Genomic DNA, 21,703 nt, shown 5'->3' with positions numbered 1-21,703 from the left:
GAAAATTCAAAAGAACAACATTTATTTGAAATTGAAATATTTTGTGACATTATAAATGTCTTTGTCACATTTAATCAATTTAATGCAAAGTTTTAATTTGTTTTAAAAAAATGACCTTACTGACCTATAACTTTTGAACGGCAGTGCTCAACCCCCCTTATTTCACAGTAGAATTTTCTTTTATTTATGAGAGTTTAAAGGTGTAGTCATTTCCAGTAGTGGCAATTCTGTCCATTCATTTCGATGCTAAAACTTGACTCCCTACTTTTAACCACCTATTTCTTCGGGGGACCGAGCATTTCATTTAGTGTATTATAATGATACCATTTATGATTGGTGGAAGATGATTTAACCCAACCAATCTGCAAACATGATGCTGTTTTGGGCAAGCATGCAAAAAGCTTTTCATTGACTTCATTGAGTTGTTCGCATAAAGCACATTTTGTTTTCCTTTAGGTTCCCCCCCCACTCCACGCACACACTTTCTTCTGCATTGCACATAAGATCTGATTTTTGATTTTTGATTTGCTTACTTGTGTCAGCTGTTTTACCATGACAACAACTGTAATAATGAATGTTGTTTATGTTTACCTCCTGCTTTCTGTTCTTTTTTTCTTTTTGTTAATTTTCCTTTTGCAGCCCTTCCTCCCCGCTTCCTCAGTATGACTCCAGGTGAAAACTGAGTCCGGTGACATCACTCTTTCTATAGCTTTCTGTCCTTTCTTTTCTCTATATTTTTCATCTGTTCTCTCCTGTATTCTTTCACTCTTTATCTCTTTCCTGTTCTCCGGTGTTTTATTCCCTGTTTTATCTCCTCATCTGTGTGAGCGCTCCTCCACACTGGGTGTGTGAATAGCCGGTCTGTGGAAAATGGACCTCACATGCATTCAGAGATCAGCAACTTCAGCACATTTCTAAAATAAATTGCAGATCACTCATTACACACACTAGTACTACCACCATCAGCACATTAGAAAATTAGTGATGAAAGGGAGGTTTTTGTCATGTTCTTCACTTCTCAGTGTGAAATCACCTGTTAAAGCTGCATCATTTTTTTTTCACTAGGGATGGGCAATATATTGAAATGTAACAGTGTATTTGTGATCATTTTGCTGATGATTTAAAATACTAATTCTTAATTTCACAATGATGGTGGCACGGTTAGTCCACACCATTAGACATTGTCCTTGTCTTGTGAGTGTGAGAGCGTTTATAGTGTCCCTGATTTAAAGTTTACTCTAATTCAGAAACTTGTTTACGTCATCACTCAATATTGTTCCTGGAATTCTTGAGGTGACATATCTCGTATATTAAATATATATTTATTATAGATATGCAAGTAGTTTGTTTTACTATTTATTGTTATATTGACCCATATAAAAGGAAATTATTAAATATCATTCTTCCATGAGATTTTTAGTTATTTATTTATTGAAAATAATGTGAAAATGATGCCTTCATCGTTGACTTTACCGTTTTAGTTCCATTAAACAGTTTTAATTGGAATCACTGGATGTTTGGTCAAAATGGTTCCTCTGACAACAAAAACATACTTTCAAGCCATTTTAGAGCAAATGTATCAAGAGTACAATACTGTTCAAAAGCTTTTCAACTCTTTACAAGAGTGTTTTTAAATACTTTTCTTCACCAAGGATGAATTAAATTGATAAAAAATGACAGTAAAGACTTGTTACAAAAAATTCAATTTCAAATAAATGCTATTCTTTTTAAATGTGTATTTCTCAAAGAATCTTAAAAATTAATGTATCACAGTTTTCACTCAGATATTAAGCAGCACAACTGTTTTTAACATTGATGATAATAAGAAATGTTTCTTGAGCACCAAATCAGCATATTAGAATAATCTCTGAAGGATCATGTGACTCTGAAAACTGGCATAATGATGGCTGTTGAAAATTCAGCTTTGCCATCACAAGAATTACATTTTTAAAATAAACAAATTTAATTACATTTTGATAAAATATCAAAATAGAAAATCGTTATTTTAAATTGTAATAATATTTCACAATATTTCTATTTTTACTGTACTTTTGATCAAATAAATGCAGCCTTGGTGAACATAAGAGACTTCAAAAACACAAAATCTTACCGATCTCAAAATCTTGAGCGGAATATTTTATATCATCAGTAGGTTGAAAAATGTCACAATTTAGCATTTTTGCTGCACTGCCCAGCCCACATCCAGTGTTAGGGTCTCATGTGCATGTGACAAACACACAATTGCATTCAGTTCACATTAACAGATAATGGGTGTTTTGGGTTTTCTGTCCACCTGTGGAGGTGCTTCTGGTCACACTGTTGATCACTGATCACTGCTTCGAAACAATTGATCTTGGCAGTAAATGGGATAGCATTTGACTCCGAGTCATGAGTACAGTGACTGTGGTAATATTTTGGTAAGTCAATATTCAAGGAATCCCTTGTGTTTCTTCTAAGTGTCTCTGCTGCTGTTGAATGAGGGATTAAATGCTGCCAGGTTTAACAGCTCGAAGCACTGTCACTCTTTTTAATTGTTTTTCCTGTCTCTATCTCTCTTGCTGTAATGGTCTGTTCTCGCTTACTGTTTCTCCTTCTTTTCTGTTTCTGCTTAGACCTTTGCCTTCTCTCTCGCTCTCTCTCTTCCCCCACCACGTGTGTTGGGTGTACAGTGATCAAAGCATGGGAATCGTCTCTCACTCGTTCGTGTCTGTGTAGTGGTTTTAGCGTGGTGTCCCTCTTTCTTTCTTAATTTCCTTCCCTCTCTCTCTTTCATTATTCCTTCATTCTCTTCTTACAGGTTCCTCGTGAGTTTCATGGTGGACGCTCGGGGTGGGTCGATGAGAGGAAGTCGTCATGATGGTATGCGCATAATCGTTCCACCCAGGAAGTGTCCAGCACCAACACGAATCACCTGCCGCCTAGCAAAGCGCCACCGCCTGGCGTACCCACCCCCTATGGTGGAGGGGGAGGGTCTTGTGAGCAGACTGGTGGAGATGGGGCCATCCGGGGCACAGTTTTTGGGGTAAGAGTTCCTCTGAGGTGGCTCAAAATATCTGTAGTTTCACAGTTAAAGCAGATAAAAACATAATCTCCAAGGGGACTTAATTCAGACTGAGTAATATAAGGGTTTCCATCTTAAATTCTCTTCTTCACTTTAATTCTCTTTAAATTAGTTCTGATTTCAATTTGCATGGTGCAGTTCTCCATCTTGCTGTCCAGTTTTGAGTGCTTGGTTTTAGTGAATGCATTGGACTTCCACTATCTGTTCACCCCTTTATTTTCTTCACTTCATTTTCAGGCCTGTGATAGTAGAAATTCCTCATTTCGGCTCTATGCGGGGAAAGGAGAGAGAGCTGATCGTCCTACGCAGCGATAATGGAGAGACCTGGAAAGAACATCATTATGACTGCAAAGTAACAGAGCTCACTTCAATCCTCAATGGCATGGATGAGGGTAATGTACAAACAGCTGATGACATAACTAAAACTACCTCGCGGGGAGCTTTCATTTAATTCTCATGATTTTGTTGATTTGTGATTTCATATGTGATTACAGAGATGGACAGTCTAGCAGAGCTGGAGAAAAAACGTATCTGCCGCATCATCACAAAAGATTTCCCACAGTACTTTGCGGTGGTGTCACGCATCAAGCAAGAAAGTGATCACATGGGACCTGAGGGCGGAGTCCTGAGTAGTGAGGCGGTTCCCATGGTGAAGGCTGCCTTTCCCCAGGGAGCGCTTACAAAGAAGATTCGTGTTGGACTACAGGTATAAAGGCTTATCAAGATGGTTGTTGTCAAATTATATTTAGTCAAGCTTAAATTTTACCTTTACGTGGTTTCCAAGGTCATGGAAAAACAGGAAATATAAGGGACCAGGAAAGGATGTTTCTATAGTAAATATATTTAATATTTACGATAGAATATATAATATGATATTGTTGAAGAGCTTGTGTAGATGAAAACTCACTTACATGCTAAAACAATGTTCGATTTGTTTTGTCTGAGTCTGTCTAAATGGTTCTCAAAATGATCAGAATGATTTTCCAGATAAAGTAATTTTAGAAGTTTGCATAAAACTGGCCTGTCTTGTCATCTCAAGGAGCTCTGGGAACTTTCTTTCTCTCTCTCACACACAATAGTAGAATATTCCTCCCCCAACACACACACAAAATAGCAGAATATCATCTATTCTTTGGACATAGTGACTACAACATGCATTTCCTGGCAGACAACCCATGACTATAGCATAGAAACTGAGAATGTATAAATTACACAAGGAACAAGTCAGGAGACTGAAGCAATAAAAAGCTATTCACATTCTAATGATAATTAGTTAGAAGCATATGCCTAGAGAAATGAACAACAAACACACAGCATGCATGCTCGAATTTGCACACTGTAGATGCTCTGTAAATAGAAGTTCTTCTGTTTTTTCTCCTATTCTTAATACTGCTTTTCTCTCTGTCTGTTTCTCTCTCTTAGGCACAGCCAGTGCCAGAGGACATGGTGTGGACCATCACTGGTAACCGTGCGTCCTTCAGCCCGATTGTTACTGTGGAGCCCAGAAGGAGGAAATTCCACAAGCCCATCACCATGACAATCCCTGTACCGCCCAGATGCAAAGAGGCTATTGCTAATGGACGCAAAGGAGAACCTGCCCCCTGCCTTAGACTGCTCTGTAGCATCACAGGCATGTGAATAGTGAAAGTTTATGGATGTGTATTTTAAATGAGATAGGGGTGAAAATGTCAGGTTTAAATTTTGCCTTCTTAACTCAAACTTAAACTTCAGAGCTTTTTTCATTCGAGAGCAGAAATATAAATGAATCATGATGGCTTTAATGAATGTGCAACAACAACTGCACGTTGATTTGAGATCCCCCATCTGAATTTAAATTCAACATTTGGGTTCACTTTGGTGTATACAGAGTTAAAAGAGCAGGTCAATTGGGGCTGTTTACACGACACTTTTCAACTAAAAACGTAAAACTTTTTATGCGTTTTGGCCGTTTGTTTACATGACAACTGTGTTTTGGGTGCGTGAAAACGCAAAGTTTTGAAAACGGGTTTCAAAGTGCAAGTTTTTGAAAACGGTCTCCATGTAAACAACAAAAACGCGAATCTCTGAAGAGGATGACGTCATGCACATGCGTATTACTTGTTCAGTCTATAGTGTTTCATCGCCATCTAATGGCCTAGCAGCAGAACACAGGGTTGTTAGTCATTTTCGTGGATCCGTGTGAATGGGGATCATTTTGACAATGGTGTCGTCTGTACGCGGAAAACTCAAAGGAAAAACTTCTCCGTTTAAAGCATATTGTTGTCGTGTAAACGTACCCTGAGATAAAGCATGCATTTGCAAGTGACATCAAATTCCGTACTGCTATCGAATAAATAGGACCAATAAATTAAGTATCATACCCCATCAGATATCACAGGCTCTGTAGTGATTCCCGACACCAGTGTTTAAAAGTGTTGCATCTTTTTAGGTGGAACATCCCCTGCACAGTGGGAAGACATCACTGGGACCACTCCTCTCTCCTTTGTCACAGACTGTGTTTCCTTCACCACAAATGTGTCTGCCAGGTGAGTCTCAGCTGATGCTGGAGTTTATCACATGCAGATTCAAATCATGTGCTTCAGAGTGGGAGACAGTAGAGGATTGGTGCCCTAGATTCATTTATAGCATTCTAATCGTGTTCATCTGCACATCTGCAAAGTCAGATGCTGATTGAACTCAAATATGACTGTAGAGAAGAGGTTCACATAAGGTCATTAAATAACAGACACCTTTTCTATAAATAGTGTGAGGATCTGCTTATCTTTCTGATCAAATTTCTCTAAATTATGCAAATCACTTTTTTGTGAATGTCAGTTCCTACTAATAATGTTCTTAAAAATAAAACATGAATTACTTAATAATTAACTTTAATTGATATTACCTTGAACTGCATAAGCCCAGCGATATGCAAAATTAAACCTCGTTGCCACTGACCCTGCATTTAATGTAGTTTGGGTTGTATTTTATTTTACGTTACATGTTTTTGTTAGTTGTTTTTGGGAATATGCATGTCATGCAACATGTTCATGTTGGGATCTTCCTAATTTGACTAGCTACTAATAAGATTAATTTATGTAAAAAATGGTATTGGTACGAACTGCCTTTGACATCAACAACAAAAGATATGAGAAATGTTTTCTCCTCCCTTTGATAAGCATATTTCTTTTCTTATATTATTTATTTTTTATATTATTATATTTTTTGTCTATGAAACAATCAGAATAGATTTGTAGCCTTTTTTTGGATTTTGACTGACACGCTGAGCACCACTGGTACAAACAGTGGTGTCAAACAGCTGATATTTTGTTTCCATTACTTAGATCATGTAAACATCTTAGAACCAAGATTCTTCATCCCGTGGAGTTGTAACAGCGAAAGAACTCTAAATATTTGTGAAAAATTGAAGAATTGGGGAGAATTTTCCTTATTCTAGGCAATCCCCCACCCCCTCTCCTCTCCTTTCTGTAGATTTTGGTTGGCAGACTGTCAGCAGATCAGTGAGACGGTGGGTTTAGCATCTCAGCTGTACCGAGAGCTGATCTGTGTTCCATACCTGGCCAAGTTTGTGGTGTTTGCTAAAATGATCGACCCTGTAGAGTCCCGCCTCCGTTGCTTCTGCATGACTGATGACAAAGTCGACAAAACTCTGGAGCAGCAGGAGAACTTTGAGGAGGTGGCAAGAAGCAAAGACATTGAGGTGTGCAACTGTAACTCACACTCCAGCCTTCACACACGCACACACACACGCACACACACATACACACACACACAACACTATACACGTTCACATAAATAATTAACGATGAACATACTGTCAGTGTTTGGAAACAGTGAGTCATCATGAGTTTGTGAATATTCATGTATACACACATAAGAAAAAACCATGACAGAACATGTAGCTGTCATTCAGTCCATATTCATAAAAACACCCACACATTTATATTCTCCTATATTCAAACACAATAGCACTTTTCTTTTACAAATCATTGACAATATAAAGACATAAATGTACAGCTTCTTATGATCTGTCCCTTGTTTCTTTGTCAGATTCTGGAGGGTAAGCCCATTCATGTAGATTTCTACGGTAACATCTCTCCTCTGGCAAAGAGTGGCCAGCAACTCATCTTCAACTTCTATGCCTTCAAAGAGAACCGACTCCCATTCAACATCAAGGTTTGAGAGACAGTGGCTCATTCATCCTAATTCTTCCAGCAATTAAAGTTTTTCTTAGTCGATTTGACATATTTCTCCAAACTCAGATAACTGCTTTGATCTGAACATTTTCACAGGAAATGTGAAATATATTAGGGGTGGTGGAAAAAATCGATTCACATATGAATCACAATTCTTCTGCCAATCTGCATCGATTCACAAATTTCAAAAAGTCTTACATGTCTTTAACTTCACAGTACTACTTATAGTTATTGACGCGTAGAGTTTTATTTATCACAATAAGCCGCGAAAAGGACTCAGTCTGTTGCTTGCGCTGAGAGACATACAGCTAAAGCTTGATGTATGCAATCCCGAATTCAATTGCGTTTTACAGCTTATTGCGCATGAATGGTCAAATTCACACACAATTATGTAAAAGGTTCCAAGATAAATGAAAGAAAATAATTAGTATCAGCTGGTCATGTGATCTCAACTTAGCAGATAACATGAGCTCAGCTCAATATAAACTAAAACAGCTTTTATCGGGCTACTGATATGATTGGAGTTATATGTTAAGATTTTTTGTCATTCTATGTGTGTGTATGGATTTTGTAGGTCAGAGATATGGGCCAAGAGCCATGTGGGAGAATATCTTTCCTCAGAGAACCTAAAATCGCAAAAGGCCTGCCACAGAGTGCAATCTGCAACCTTAACTTCACACTGCCAACACACAGGAAGGTAAGAACAAACATTTACATGATTCTGTTACATTTCCTTTAGTGTTATCTAGAGTCTTCAACTATTAAACATTGTCACAGAGCTATTTGTGTTGCTGCTTTAGCTGTAACTTTATTTTGCCTTTCCTTTTGTCTTGCTCTCTTTTAATCTCTCTGCATCTGCATTTTTTACCTTTTCCATTCCCTTACTGTCATCTTTAAACTCCCTTTCTCTTACTCCTCTCCCTTCTACGCCATCTTCACATACTCACCATCTTCGGCTGCTGCCTCTCCATTATGTATTGCTGCAATGCATCGTGGGAAATTGTAGGAAATGGAGTCAGATCCTGATGATGAGGTACATATTTCATAACTTGTCCACCTTTGACTTTAGTGTGGTGCTTATGTGATCATACGCTTATTTATGTGATTGGTCAAAAGCTTTTGTACCAGGTCATTGGTCAGGCAAGTGCATGCCTCCTTTTTGTGTTTATCAGTAGATTTAAAGCATTGTTATTTTGTGGCTTATTGGAAACATTTTTCACATTTCTCTTTTGCAGATTTGATTTTTTTAATTTATTTTTATTTCAAAGTGAAGCAATTAGGCAGTTTCACTGGAAAATACCTTTCACACTGTTAGCAAATGGGCTGTGCTTGTCTAGTTGACCCTCTCTCAGGAGACCGCATTTCAAAGTGAAATGTAGCACAACATTCCTTACAGAATCTGAAGCAATTGGAATGTTTTACTGATATCCTAAATTAAATGTACCACATCAAATAATTCCTTCAAAAAAAAATCTGGGCCAACATTGATACAGTGCTTCCAAAACAATCAAAAGGAAATTATAGTTATTAGCCACTTAAAAGATCATTGCACTACGATTTTTGTCACTTTGTTCTTACATAGGATTTTTACTTTTGTTATTGCAGAATGACAAAGATCGACGACATACCTTTGCCTCATTAGCATTGCGAAAGCGCTACAGCTATCTGGCCGATCCAGCATCCAGTGAGTCCTACATTTTCTTTGTTCTTGAAACATCAGCATGACATAATCATACATGTCACACATACATAGGCATCTGATTCAGGCATATATATGAAGGCACAATAATCTCATATCTCACCATTTTCGAAAACAGAACTGCCAGTATATCATGTTTGTGTACATTAGTCATAAACAATTACATTTGTTTGCTTGCTTTTTTCCATTTTTTTTTTTCTTTGTAGTTTGTTGTTTTTTCCATTGTTTGACATTTTATATGATTTGCTACCACATTGTCTACACAGGTTGTGTATTGCCTGGTGTGTTTTTGAATAAACCCATCATTATGTTTTATTGTTATTTATTGTGTTATTTTCAAAACTTGCTTGTTTTATTGACAGTTCTTGTAATTGCTCATGATAAAAAGCCACGGAACTCAATATCAGTATTTTACCACTTACTTATTCATTTATTTAGGATGTTTTTTTTGTAACTTGTTAAAACTGCCTTGTAATTGGTCAGATTTATAAGGTATTAATAACTATTTAACTAATAGGCTATTTAACATACTCCTTTATTTTAAAATGTAATTATTAATGTAAATTTAAATTTAAAACGATGGCATTTATATATATACAGGGTTTATCCTGGCTCAAAACGAGGCAGAGGTGGTAAATTCCTGATCATGTATTTTAGTAATAAGACAATTAAATTTGTATTTTTTGTAGACCATCATATAGCCTACTGTGTTTCCCACAGTATTTTTATGGGTGGAGCTCGGTACCTCTAGTGGGGTCCGGGGGCATGGCCCCCCGAAATAATTTTTTTTACATTTTAAATATAAATTCATTAATCTGGTGCACTTTGAGTCACCCGAATCCGCTGTTAAAAATAAATAATCCAACCACCCAAACCTATGATATTCTTTGATTTAGATATCTGCATCTGATCATCACATTAAAATTATTCAAATTCTCATTGTTAGGCATGATAATATGGTAAAATATCACACTGAAGTAGGCTGATTTAAAATATTTAAAATAAATAGAATAGATTCGTTCAAATGGCTGATTTATTTAAAATGAGGCAGTTTATGAATAGGTAATTGAATCTTTGACTCAACCGATTCGTTCAAAAATCTGAATCATTCAGTAATGAAACACGGCTGAGTGTTCCTGTGAGATGCGCTATGGTTCTGGCTGTGATCTTTGTTTGGAACTATTTTCACTGCTGAAACAGAACAAAAACAGTCATTGCATCTATGTAAGTGACTTCATTTTAACTATTTGTTTATTGAACTGTTATGAAATCAGTGTCTCGGTTTCAATCGTGATGGTATTCAGGAAAACAGCACTCTGGTTTCTTAACTGTATAATATGTAATAAATAACTGCACGAGCCTCAACAGCGCAACTTTGTTACCGTCAGTAGCCTACAGGTAGGCCTAGATATTATTATCAACTGTAGGCTATCAATCGCCACTTACATTAAATGAAATAAAATCAGATTCATCCTCGCGGTTTCGTGGATTCCCTAGTTATTTTTTTGATATTGAACATTTTTTTATCAGGGCATTTGTCCGGTTGGGCAAATACAATTCTCTTTCACTTGTCCCTTCAAAAAAACACGTGTCCTGGTCATGCGTTAATGTCGAGCCCTGATATGTTTTCCTTGATTGGTTTTCCCTGAAGAGAATTACATTGTTGAAAACGAAAGTAAAACAGTGACACGTTCATTGCGTTTTGCCGTGATGAGAGTTCCGTGCCTTTATTAAACTCAACACATTATAATGATTTATCTGTCATCCACCCTCGATTAATTGGAATGTTATGTTTTTATTACTTGGCCCGCCCGACCCGCGAATTATGATCCGCGCAGCACTATCGGCAAACTATACGGTTTGAGAATGGACACAGGCCGGGAACCCGCAACAGAATGGACACAGGCCGGGAACCCGCAACAGAACCGTCACGGTGGAAAAAGTGTATCTGAGAATGTGACTGTCTGTTCGAGTTTTGTCGAGAGCCGGAGGTGGCATGAAATTTGACGGAGGTGGCCGCCTTGTAATTCTCTATGCAGGAAAAACCCTGAGATATATATATATATACAGTCATGGCCAAAATTGATGGCACCCCTGATAAATATGATAAAAAATGGCTGTAAAAAAAAAAATCTACATTGTTTATCCTTTTGATCTTTCCTTCAAAAAATTCACAAAAATCTAACCTTTCATTGAAGTAAAAGAATTGAAAGTGGGGGTAAATCACATTATAAAATAAATGTTTTTCTCCAAAACACGCTGGCCATAATTGTTGGCACCCTGTTATTAAACACTTTCTGCAACCTCCTTTTGCCAAGATAACAGATCTGAGTTTTCTCCAGAGGCGGACAGAGTACACAGCTACATTACTTGAGTAAAAGTACAGATACCCCTTGCTAAATTTTACTCAAGTACAAGTAAAAGTACTACAGTCAGATGTCTACTTAAGTAAAAGTACTAAAGTACTTGTTTTTAAAAGTACTTGAGTATCAAGAGTACAAGAGTACATTTTCTAAATATTGCATTACTACTGCCATAGTGCTTACATTGGTAAACACAGCAAACACTTGAAGCGAAAACTATCATTAACTTGTTCAGAAAATTGTAATAGTCTGGCAAGGTGGGGCCACGGCTTGGCACGTTCGCGGGATGCGATATTTTTTTTTTCCCAGGATGGTAGGGGAAGACTCGTGAATATTCATTAGGGAAGTCATCCCTGATTGGTCTGATGACCTACCCCTAAACCTACCCGTCACTGGGGGTCTTATGACCTCCATAACCCCGCCCCTAAACCTACCCGTCACTGGGGTTAAGACCAATCAGGGATGACTTCCCTAATGAATATTCATGAGTCTTCCCCTACCATCCTGGGAAAAAAAATATCGCTCCCGGGATGGACCTGCTGCGTCTTCATCCATTGTTTCGTCCATGGTTTCGTCTCTTATCTAAATCTGACCATGGAGTTGACTTTGGCGGAAAGCTGAAGGTGATTGCTGATAGGCTGTCCCAATCAGTGGCGCCTGCACAATCCAATCACATTTGAGAGGGTTTCCGAGATGTTTCTTTTTTCCTTTTTTTTCAAATTTTTTTGGGTACTCACAGTTATGGATAGAAATGTAGTGGAGTAAAGAGTACAATATTTGCCTCTCAAATGTACTTGAGTAAAGTCATGAGTACTCCCCAAAAATGATACTCGAGTAAAGTACAGATCCCGCAAAATTGTACTTAAGTACTGTACTCAAGTAAATGTACTCAGTTACTGTCCGGCTCTGGTTTTCTCCTATAATGCCCGATGAGTTTGGAGAACACCTGACAAGAGATCAGAGACCATTCCTCCATACAGAATCTCTCCAGATCCTTCAGATTCACAAGTTCATGTTGGCGCTTCTTCTCTTCAGTTCACCCCACTCATTTTCTATATGGCTCAGTTTAGGGGACTGGGACGGTCATGGCAGAAGCTTCATTTTGTGCTCAGTTGCCCATTTTTGTGTTGATTTTGATGTTTGTTTTGGACCGTTGTCCTGATGGAAGATCCAACCAGGCCCATTATAAGATTTCTAGCAGAGACAGTCAGGTTTTGATTTTTTATCTGTTTGTATTTGCTATTTGTATTTACCTGATGGTCAAAATGGGGATTTTCAATTCTTTAGATATTTTCTTACAGCCACTTTCTATTTTGTGAAGCTCAACAATCTTTTGCTGCGCATCAGAACTATATTCTTTGGTTTTACTCATTGTGATGGATGATTAAGGGAATTTGGCCTTTGTGTTTCCTCATATTTAAACTCCTGTGAAACAAGAAGTCATAGTTGGACAATTTCATGTTCCTAGTCACCCTGGTGTGCTTAAAAATGTAAATATTAATGGGAATATACTTCAGAGATATTTTTCTCATAAAAAATTCTAGGGGTGCCAACAATTATGGCCAGCGTGTTTTGGAGAAAAACATTTATTTCATAATGTGATTTACCCCCAATTTCAATTATTTTACTTCAATGAAAGGTTAGATTTTTGCGAATTTTTTGAAGGAAAGATCAAAAGGATAAACAATGCAGATTTATTTTTTACAGCCATTTTTTATCCTATTTATCAGGGGTGCCATCAATTTTGACCATGACTGTGTATATATATATATATATATATATATATATATATATATATATATATATATATATAGTAGCGATTGTAATTCAAAAATTACATAATTTTGTGTCAACCATAGTCTTGTTAAATGTATTAAAGTTAACCAGCTGTGATCGGTGAGTTTTTCCCCCTTCATTTTTGTTTAATATTAACAATATAATAAACAGTGGCAGGTCTGCATTTACCCTGCAAGGCCTAATGCACATAAATCCTATTGACTGAATCTAAATGTACTCTTTACGAAGCACCGGTACTTATGACATTCCTAAGCATAAATGAATAGACTATTCATTTTTTTCCACTTAAAATCTGAACATATTTTCTTTTATTGTGATTTATTGTATTATTTTCATATTAACTTGCTTGTTTTATTGACAGTTCTTGTAATTGCTCATGATAAAAAGCCACGGAACTCAATATCAGTATTTTACCACTTGCTTATTCATTTATTTAGGATGTTTTTTTGTAACTTGTTAAAACTGCCTTGTAATTGGTCATATTTATAAGGTATTAATACCTATTTAACTAATAGGCTATTTAACACACTCCTTTATTTTAAAATTGTATTATTAATGTAAATATTAATTTAAAACAATGGCATGCCATTGTTAAAAAAAAAAAGTATATATATATATATATATATATATTTATATAATAATATATTTATATTTATATATATATTATATATAATAAATATATATATATATATATATATATATATATATATATATATATAGTAGCGATTGTAATTTAAAAATTACTACGGCCTAATTCACAGATCTAGTTTGACATAAATCCTATTGACTGAATCTAAATGTACTCTTTCGAAGCACCGGTACTTATGACATTCCTAAGCATAAATGGAGAGACTATTAATTGTTTTCCACTTAAGATCTGAACATATTTTCTGAATATTTAGAGCTTGTTATCTTATTTAAGTGGCTGATATTTTACCATCATTTTGCATCTCCACCCATTTACCACAGGCATGAATTACTTTATTTTCCCACTTAGCTTTCCATTGTCAAAAGCCTCCACACTTTCAGTATTTTCACTACTGGTTGTTTCTGGATTTATCCCCTGACTAAATCTTGTTTCTCTTTTCTCTCTTATTTAACTATTTCTGTTTACTTTTATTAATTTGATTATGCTAGAAACAGCTGAAAGAGGCCATAACACCACTCCAAAAACCACGCCGCAGTCTTCTGGCTACGCTTACAAGCCTGTCTTTACGACGCGCACCTACCAGGCCTGGGCGACAAGCTCTCCCGTCAATGTCCCTAGCCAGACCAAGTCTGGTTTTGGCTCCCTCTCCAGCTCCTCATCCAACACCCCCTCAGCTTCCCCACTGAGGTCGGTGTGGTCTGTGAACTCTGCTTCTCCCATCAAATCCATCATTGGAGGTTCACCAGCATCTTCCATCAAATCTGCCAGCGACATTGCATCACCGATTCGATCCTACAGAACTATCTCCTCACCAATAAAGACTGTAGTTCAAGGTGCTCAGTATCCAGTCCAAGCCTCCCCCACCCTTCTGTCCTCTCCAGGGAAGAGTTCCCCTGATCCAGTTTCACTTAAAGGCATCACAGGTCTCACAGCCAGGACCTCTCCGGTACCATCTGGTGGGACCTTGCTGGAAAGATCCTCCATTTCTATGACCCCTCCAGCCTCACCTAAGTCTTCACTAAACATTTACAGCTCAAGTTTGCCATACAAGTCTGTTGTAACCTCAAACCCTCCAGCAACCTGCTCCCCCATTAAAACTGTCCCGGGCTTTTCCTCCATCAGAACCAACACTGATGCCTCTGCCAGAGGATTCCTGTCGTCCCTCTCCTCACCATTGAAATCCGGCTCAGCCACTACAGCAGCTGCGCTGATCAATGGGACAGTTTCCCCAACCAAATATCGCTCCTCCTCCCCAACAACCCATCTTACCAGCACCCTGCAGGAAAGAATTCAAGCCACAACAAATGCAGCAACAACAAATGTGAATGCAGCCTTTGATGAAGTGGAAAAAACATTTAATTCCTGCTCTGCTGGCTACGGCACACTAAAGTCAGTGTCCTCCACTCCCTCATCCTCTTACCAGTCTATCCGTTCCTCTGCGTCCAACTCACTGTATGCCTCCCTCAGATCCCCTCCCAATTCTACCACATCTGTAACTTCCAGCACTATTACAGTTCCTGTCTATTCTGTTATAAATGTCTTACCAGAACACCAGTTTAAAAAGCTCCCTGAAGTCTCCAAGTCAACAGCTGCTCTCCTGTCCCCCAGAAAGGCCATGCCCCAAGAGGTTAATACCCAGACTCAGTCCTCTTTTGCCAGAACTCTGTCTCCTGTCAAGACTCCCCTGCACATGTCCCCAGGAACACTAAAATCTGCTACCTCTTCATCCCCTCTGTCTAACAGCCAGGAAATACTAAAAGATGTTGCTGACATGAAGGAGGACCTAATCAGAATGTCTGCAATTTTACAAACTGATACAAATTCAAGCTCCAAAGGTTATCATTCTCACTCTAAGGAACATAAAGTGGACGATGAGGAGCCTTTCAAGATCGTAGAGAAGGTAAAACAGGACCTGGTCAAAGTCAGTGAAATTCTTAGCAAGGATGTTTTGAGAGAGAGTAAGGCAAATATTAAAAACAGCAAAACAGAAGATGTCCCAGAGGATGACATAGATGATAATCAACAAAATGAATGGAGATGCCCCCCTCGATATGAAACATTAGCCCCTCAAGTGAAAACAAAACCAGTGTCTGACAGAGATTTTAACCTTGCTAAAGTTGTTGATTACCTAACTAATGACATTGGTACAAGCTCTCTTTCTAAAATAGCAGAGGCAAAACAAAGAACTGAGGAAGCAAGGAGAGAAGGAGAGGAGAAACAGAAACGTGTCCTGAAACCTGCAATGGCATTACAGGAGAACAAGCTCAAAATGCCTCCAACTAACATGCGCCCTTCACCTTCAGAAAAAGAACTTTCAAAGCTAGCTGATGCATTGTTTGGTCCTGAAATCGCACTGGACTCTCCCGATGACGTCTCCCATGACCAAGACAAGAGTCCGCTTTCTGACAGTGGGTTTGAGACTCGCAGTGAGAGAACCCCCTCAGCTCCCCAAAGTGCAGAGGGAATGGGGCCCAAGGGCCTCTTTCAGGAGATTCCCCCTGTCATCACTGAAACACGCACTGAGGTTGTACATGTCATACGGAGCTATGAACATCCAGACGATCCTAAGGACCCAGCATTGGAAGATGCTAGAATGACAAAGCCTCCACTGCGGTGTGCAGACACTGAGCCCCGATCACCTGGTGGGTCCATCAAAGAAAGAGTTAAAGCTTATCAAGCCAGAGTCAATGCAGAGGATGATGTGATGGGCAAAGGCATGCGGGTCAAAGAGGAAACTCACATAACAACAACTACAAGAATGGTGTACCACAAACCTCCTGCTAAAGAGGCTGTATCTGAGAGGATGGAGGAAACTATGTCTGTACGAGACATAATGAAGGCCTTCCAGTCTGGAAAGGATCCATCCAGAGAGTTAACAGGCCTGTTTGAGCACAAAAGCAGCAGTGAAGGGGCAGATTCATCTGTTAGGCCTCTAGACCCAATGCCCAAAGTCGAGCGCATCATTGAGGTTCACATCGAGAAAGGCAACAAAGCTGAACCAACTGAAGTAATTATCAGAGAAACAAAAAATCACCCTGAGAAGGAAATGTACATATTTCAGGGCAAAAGTGGTATGAAAGAAATACAAAATAGGATGGGCAATGAGCATCAAGACAACATAGAAGCTGAAGAATCTCTTCCTTGTTATCTGGACTCCAGAATACACATGCCTGTCTCTATGGAGAATGATAAGACCTTGAAATTGCTTAGTCAGCAGTCAGTGGAGTACCATGATGATGAATCTTCTGAAACTAGGGGAGAATCATACAAGTTTTCAGAAAAAATGCTCCTGTCAGAAAAATTTGACTCGTCCCATTCAGACTCAGACGAATCTGTGATTGACAGGTCTCGATACTATGGTGAGGGAACACAGAGTGGCTCAATTAGAGAATTCATGCTAAAGCCTGATAGGTCAGGTAGATCATCAGATGATGACAATTATGACAAACTCACTTTGTTGCAGTATGCTTCTGATCCTGACAGTCCAAAAAGGTCTATTTGGATGAGAGTTTCTGAGGACGGGCAAAATAAAAGCAGAGAGAAGCAAAAATATGAGGACAGGGTAGACCGAACTGTCAAAGAGGCAGAGGAAAAACTTAGTGAAGTCTCACAATTCTTTCGTGATAAAACTGAAAAACTGAATGATGAGCTTCAGTCCCCTGAGAAGCATCGCAGACAAGATGCAAGGGAGACTCGTTCTGGGCCCAGCTCAACTTGTAGTAGCCCAGAGAGGTCAGTTCATAGAAATGGAGGGACTGGAGAGGACTGGAGCAGAGACAGATTTAGGGATAAGTATGGTTCCCATGACAGAAAATGTGCCAGTCTGCCAAGCAGTCCTGAAAGACGGGTCTTGCTTCAATACAATGATGACCCAAAAAAGGGGGACTGCTCATCTGCTAGCAGTGCAAGTGAATCATCTAAATATTTCCAACCCTCATCATCTAAGGTTAGCTCAGTAAGAATGAAATTTGAATCAGAGGCCCAGAAACAAGATAAAGGTCCACAATGGGGACAAACTTCAGGATCTCCCGTAAGGAAGCTGCAGGAAAGCAAGCTACCTGTTTACCAAGTTTTTGCAGGGGGGAATCTTCCAAAGTCAACAGAGTCTTCAGAAAGTCAGAGAAGCCCCAAAAAAGATAATGAGGTGGGCCATAGTTATAATGTTAGAAAGGCTCAAGCATTTGCCCAAAATCAGAGTGACAGACAGAGAAATAGGTCAGATAGCTCTTCACCAAACCATCACCAAAATATTTACAGCAAGGAGCAAATTGTCAATGAAGACAGGAAAATATACAAAACTTGGGAAAACCATGGCAATGGGCAACTGAAAGGCCAAAAGACAAAGCTCACCCATACCCTAGTGCATGATAGGCAAAAAGATGACTCACAGAATGAGCAGCACTCATTAAGTGATGGAAATACCACAAAAGAAGAAACAACTAAAAAGATAATTTACACAGAGTTGGTAATTCGAGAAGACCCTGGTAATGCTGAAAAATGCAATAGTGCTCTAAAAAAAAACTCGGAATCACAAATTCCTGTTAGGGTGTCATCTAGTTTTATAGACCATCATCAAAGTAGTACTTTAAAGTTAGATTCCTCCATTAAATCTGAAAGAACAGGGTCTCACATAGCCAGAAATAGACAGCACCCTAATTCAGGTGCCAACAAATCACCTAGTGAATTGTCATCTGTAGTGAACTCAGATTCTAGCAGGCAGATAGTTAATATTGTCTGTAATGGTGTTGATGATAACCAAGTTGAGTATATTGAAAAAGTGACCCCAGGTGTCACTGCGGACATTAAACCTCTTCCTGTGTATGTCAGCATTCAAGTAGGTAAACAGTATGAGAAAGAAACAGCCACTGGGCAGCTGAGCACATACAAAAAAGTAGTAAGCCATGAGAGCAGGACAGTGCATGAAACACGTGGAGCATTTTATTCTGTTAAACAGAAACAGCCGCCATCTCCACAGGGAAGCCCTGAAGATGACACATTAGAACAGGTGACATTCATAGACAGTTCAGGAAAGAGTCCGGTAACTCCTGAAACACCTACCTCTGAGGAGGTCAGCTACGACCTGAACTCCAGGGCTCCAGAGCCTGTCATTGGTTCCATGGCTAGCATGCCTAGCCCAATCCCAGAGGAGTCTGAGGAAGAGGAGCAGCCTAAGACATTCATTTTCAAGGAATTACCAGCAGAAAAAGCCAAACCTGCCACTCAATCATCAGAGTCTTCAAAAAGAAAACAAGACTCGTCTGGAAAAAGATCAAAAGACAAACGCATAGCTTACATCGAGTTCCCTCCACCACCACCTTTAGAGACTGACCATGGTGACCCTGAAAAGAGGGGGTCATGTCCTTCCTCAGAAGCAGAAACAGAGATGATAGAGGTAAACCTTCAAGAGGAACATGACAGGCATCTGCTTGCAGAGCCAGTAATCAGAGTCCAGCCTCCTTCCCCTCTCCCACCTGGAGCTGACAACAGTGACTCTAGTGATGATGAATCTGTTTTTCACCCTGCCCCCCTTAAGAAGTACACCTTCAAAATGGCAGAGGAGTGTGAGAAACGTGTTAAGCCTAGGAAACCAGAGAGAAACGGCTCACATCAGAAGGAGTCAGGTATCAATGGCATTGTGAAAGGAGAAGAGGTAGAATGTGAACAGAATGGAAATGATCAATCTATCACTGATTGCTCTTTAGCAACAACTGCTGAATTTTCCCATGATACAGATGCCACTGAGATAGATTCTCTTGATGGGTATGACCTACAAGATGAGGATGATGGACTGAGTGACCCTAAAACATCCAGCATGTCGAATGAGGGAAAAGCAGGAGATCGGTCTTTCAGCCAGAGTAAACTTGAAGTGATTGAAGAGGAGAGCACGCCAAATGAGGAAACAGGGGAAAAGGCAATAAAGAGGTCATCTGGGAAAAAATCAGACAATGGGAAAGAGGATAAAATCTATTCTTTGGAGGGAAGACACCCTGATAGACAAGGTTTTGCAGACAATTATTTCCAGCACCAACTAGAGGAGGGCATAAACACTACCTTTAAAACTGTGGCTACTAAAGGCTTGGATTTCGATCCATGGTCTGGCAATGTGGGAGAGGAGGGAGCTTTTGATGCTAAAAACAAAGACGAAGATCCAAAGCCCTGTACTTTGTCAGTGGACGACAAATCGCAAGCAACCACGCCGGATACCACTCCAGCAAGAACCCCAACAGATGAGAGCACCCCAACTAGTGAGCCCAACCCTTTCCCCTTCCATGAGGGCAAGATGTTTGAGATGACCCGCAGTGGTGCTATTGACATGAGCAAGAGGGACTTTGTTGAAGAGAGACTTCAGTTTTTCCAGATTGGTGAGCATACATCAGATGGGCAGTCAGGGGACAAGGGGAAAGGGGGCAGGAGTGCGGGGGTAGTCACCTCTCACTCAAAGGCAGGGGAAAGAGCTGTAGAGGGGAAGGTAGAGGAAACCACAGATATAACACCATCCAGAGGCAGCACAGTGCAGGGCAGTGCTGACTGCCTGGACGCACCTCCATCCGTTGACACCACCTCATGCACTGTCACAGCCTCCAAGGTCGACCCCAAATTACGCACCCCCATTAAGATGGGCATCGCAGCTTCCATTACTATAAAGAAAGACCCTGGCTCAGCTGAACTGACTGATGTTAAAACTGAGTCCTCAGACAGTCAGATGCCGGAATACATTAGCTTGGAGTCTCAATTAGCTGAAAGTCACTTTGATAGCACTAACTCTTCCCCAACCGGCAGAAAAGATTACCCCTCAGAAAACTACAATAACAACAATAACTTAGAGTGCTCTAATGTGCAGGCCAACTACATCCAGTGTGGTAGTGTAGTTTTCAATTTGCAGTCATCTTCTGAACCCACCTTACAGAAAGCTAGTAGAATAGAAGCTCAGTTTTGCAGGGAGTCTGTGGAGAGACTGGAGAAAGCTAGCACTCAAAGTCATCAGGCTAAAGTAGTCTCAGAGAACAGGCAGCAAAAGTCTAGACTCCCAGTCAAGGCAGCAGGTTTCAGTTTTAACACACACAGTTCAGGAAAGCAGAAGCCCAAGCAGGTTGTGAGGCCAGAGGCAAGGAAAGTGGATCCCGCATCCATAACGCCTGAGCCCAAGTCTAGAATTCCTGTCAAGGACATCAAAAGAAATGGTGCAGTTAACTCAGCTGTCACAGCTCAGGTAGTTCCAAGGTTAAGTAAGCCCACAGACTCAGAGAGATTAGTCAGACCAGTAGTTCCCTCCAGGCTGCCTTTCAAAGAGAGGTCATCTGGTGCTTCCGGTGTTTCGGTTAGCGAGGCAGGTAGAGGCAACTTTAGTGAGGTGTGTAGGCAGTCAATTGAGTTCTTAAAGAACGTTAGCGGAGAAGCAATAAAGGTGGCTGAACGACTTTCAGACGAGGAGAAACAGACACAGGGAGAGCAGTCGCAATCGGAGGAGGACAGCAGCACATCACGAAGCACCTCACTATCGGACCCCTCTCAGTCCCAGCCCTCCCTCTCCGCTGGCTCCTCCCGAAGGGTCACACCCTCGAGGACAAAGGTCACAAGGGCAGCGGGCAGTGAGAGGAGGAGGAGTAAGCGGACTGGAGGAGGGAAGGAGGGCAGTAAGAACGAAGGGGCTCGCAGGTCGCCCCCCGTCGCGGAGATCAAGCCTAGTTTGTAAAACTTTATTGAAAACTTTACTTGATCCTTAGTTGCATGAGCCTTTGTGACTGATTGGATTGCCTGTGGCGTGAACAATAGCTGTCATTCTTGTCATTCTCTCATCACTGTGCTGTGTGACTGTACCGTACTGTATCTGTCCCTGTCAGATCTCCCCTACCTTCCACAAATAATTTATCATAATAAGGGGTGGGGCACTGAACAGTGTATCTGTGCTGGGTTGGTTAAAGGAACGTTGTTGAGGAATTT

The 21,703-nt window shown here is 39.8% G+C and overlaps 1 protein-coding gene across 5 annotated transcripts in view; it reads left to right on the top strand.

Moving 5' to 3' along the window:
- ank3a (ankyrin 3a) overlaps nucleotides 1–21,703 on the top strand; it is a 102,623-nt gene that overhangs the window by 63,172 nt on the left and 17,748 nt on the right. For all 5 annotated transcript variants that reach the window (XM_079854029.1, XM_079854033.1, XM_079854032.1 and 2 more), the window contains 12 exons: nucleotides 640–672; nucleotides 2,798–3,022; nucleotides 3,299–3,453; nucleotides 3,556–3,767; nucleotides 4,484–4,691; nucleotides 5,490–5,586; nucleotides 6,530–6,758; nucleotides 7,109–7,234; nucleotides 7,829–7,951; nucleotides 8,261–8,287; nucleotides 8,860–8,938; nucleotides 14,251–21,447. In XM_079854029.1, coding sequence (XP_079710155.1) covers nucleotides 640–672; nucleotides 2,798–3,022; nucleotides 3,299–3,453; nucleotides 3,556–3,767; nucleotides 4,484–4,691; nucleotides 5,490–5,586; nucleotides 6,530–6,758; nucleotides 7,109–7,234; nucleotides 7,829–7,951; nucleotides 8,261–8,287; nucleotides 8,860–8,938; nucleotides 14,251–21,447 — 8,711 coding nt within the window. The remainder of the gene's footprint in view (nucleotides 1–639; nucleotides 673–2,797; nucleotides 3,023–3,298; nucleotides 3,454–3,555; nucleotides 3,768–4,483; nucleotides 4,692–5,489; nucleotides 5,587–6,529; nucleotides 6,759–7,108; nucleotides 7,235–7,828; nucleotides 7,952–8,260; nucleotides 8,288–8,859; nucleotides 8,939–14,250; nucleotides 21,448–21,703) is intronic.

Source organism: Squalius cephalus, assembly GCF_949319135.1.
Source record: "Squalius cephalus genome assembly, chromosome: 20".
NCBI classification, from domain to species: domain Eukaryota; kingdom Metazoa; phylum Chordata; class Actinopteri; order Cypriniformes; family Leuciscidae; genus Squalius; species Squalius cephalus.
Note: the sequence above shows the minus strand (reverse complement) of the source record. Positions and strands in the feature narration are given on the sequence as shown.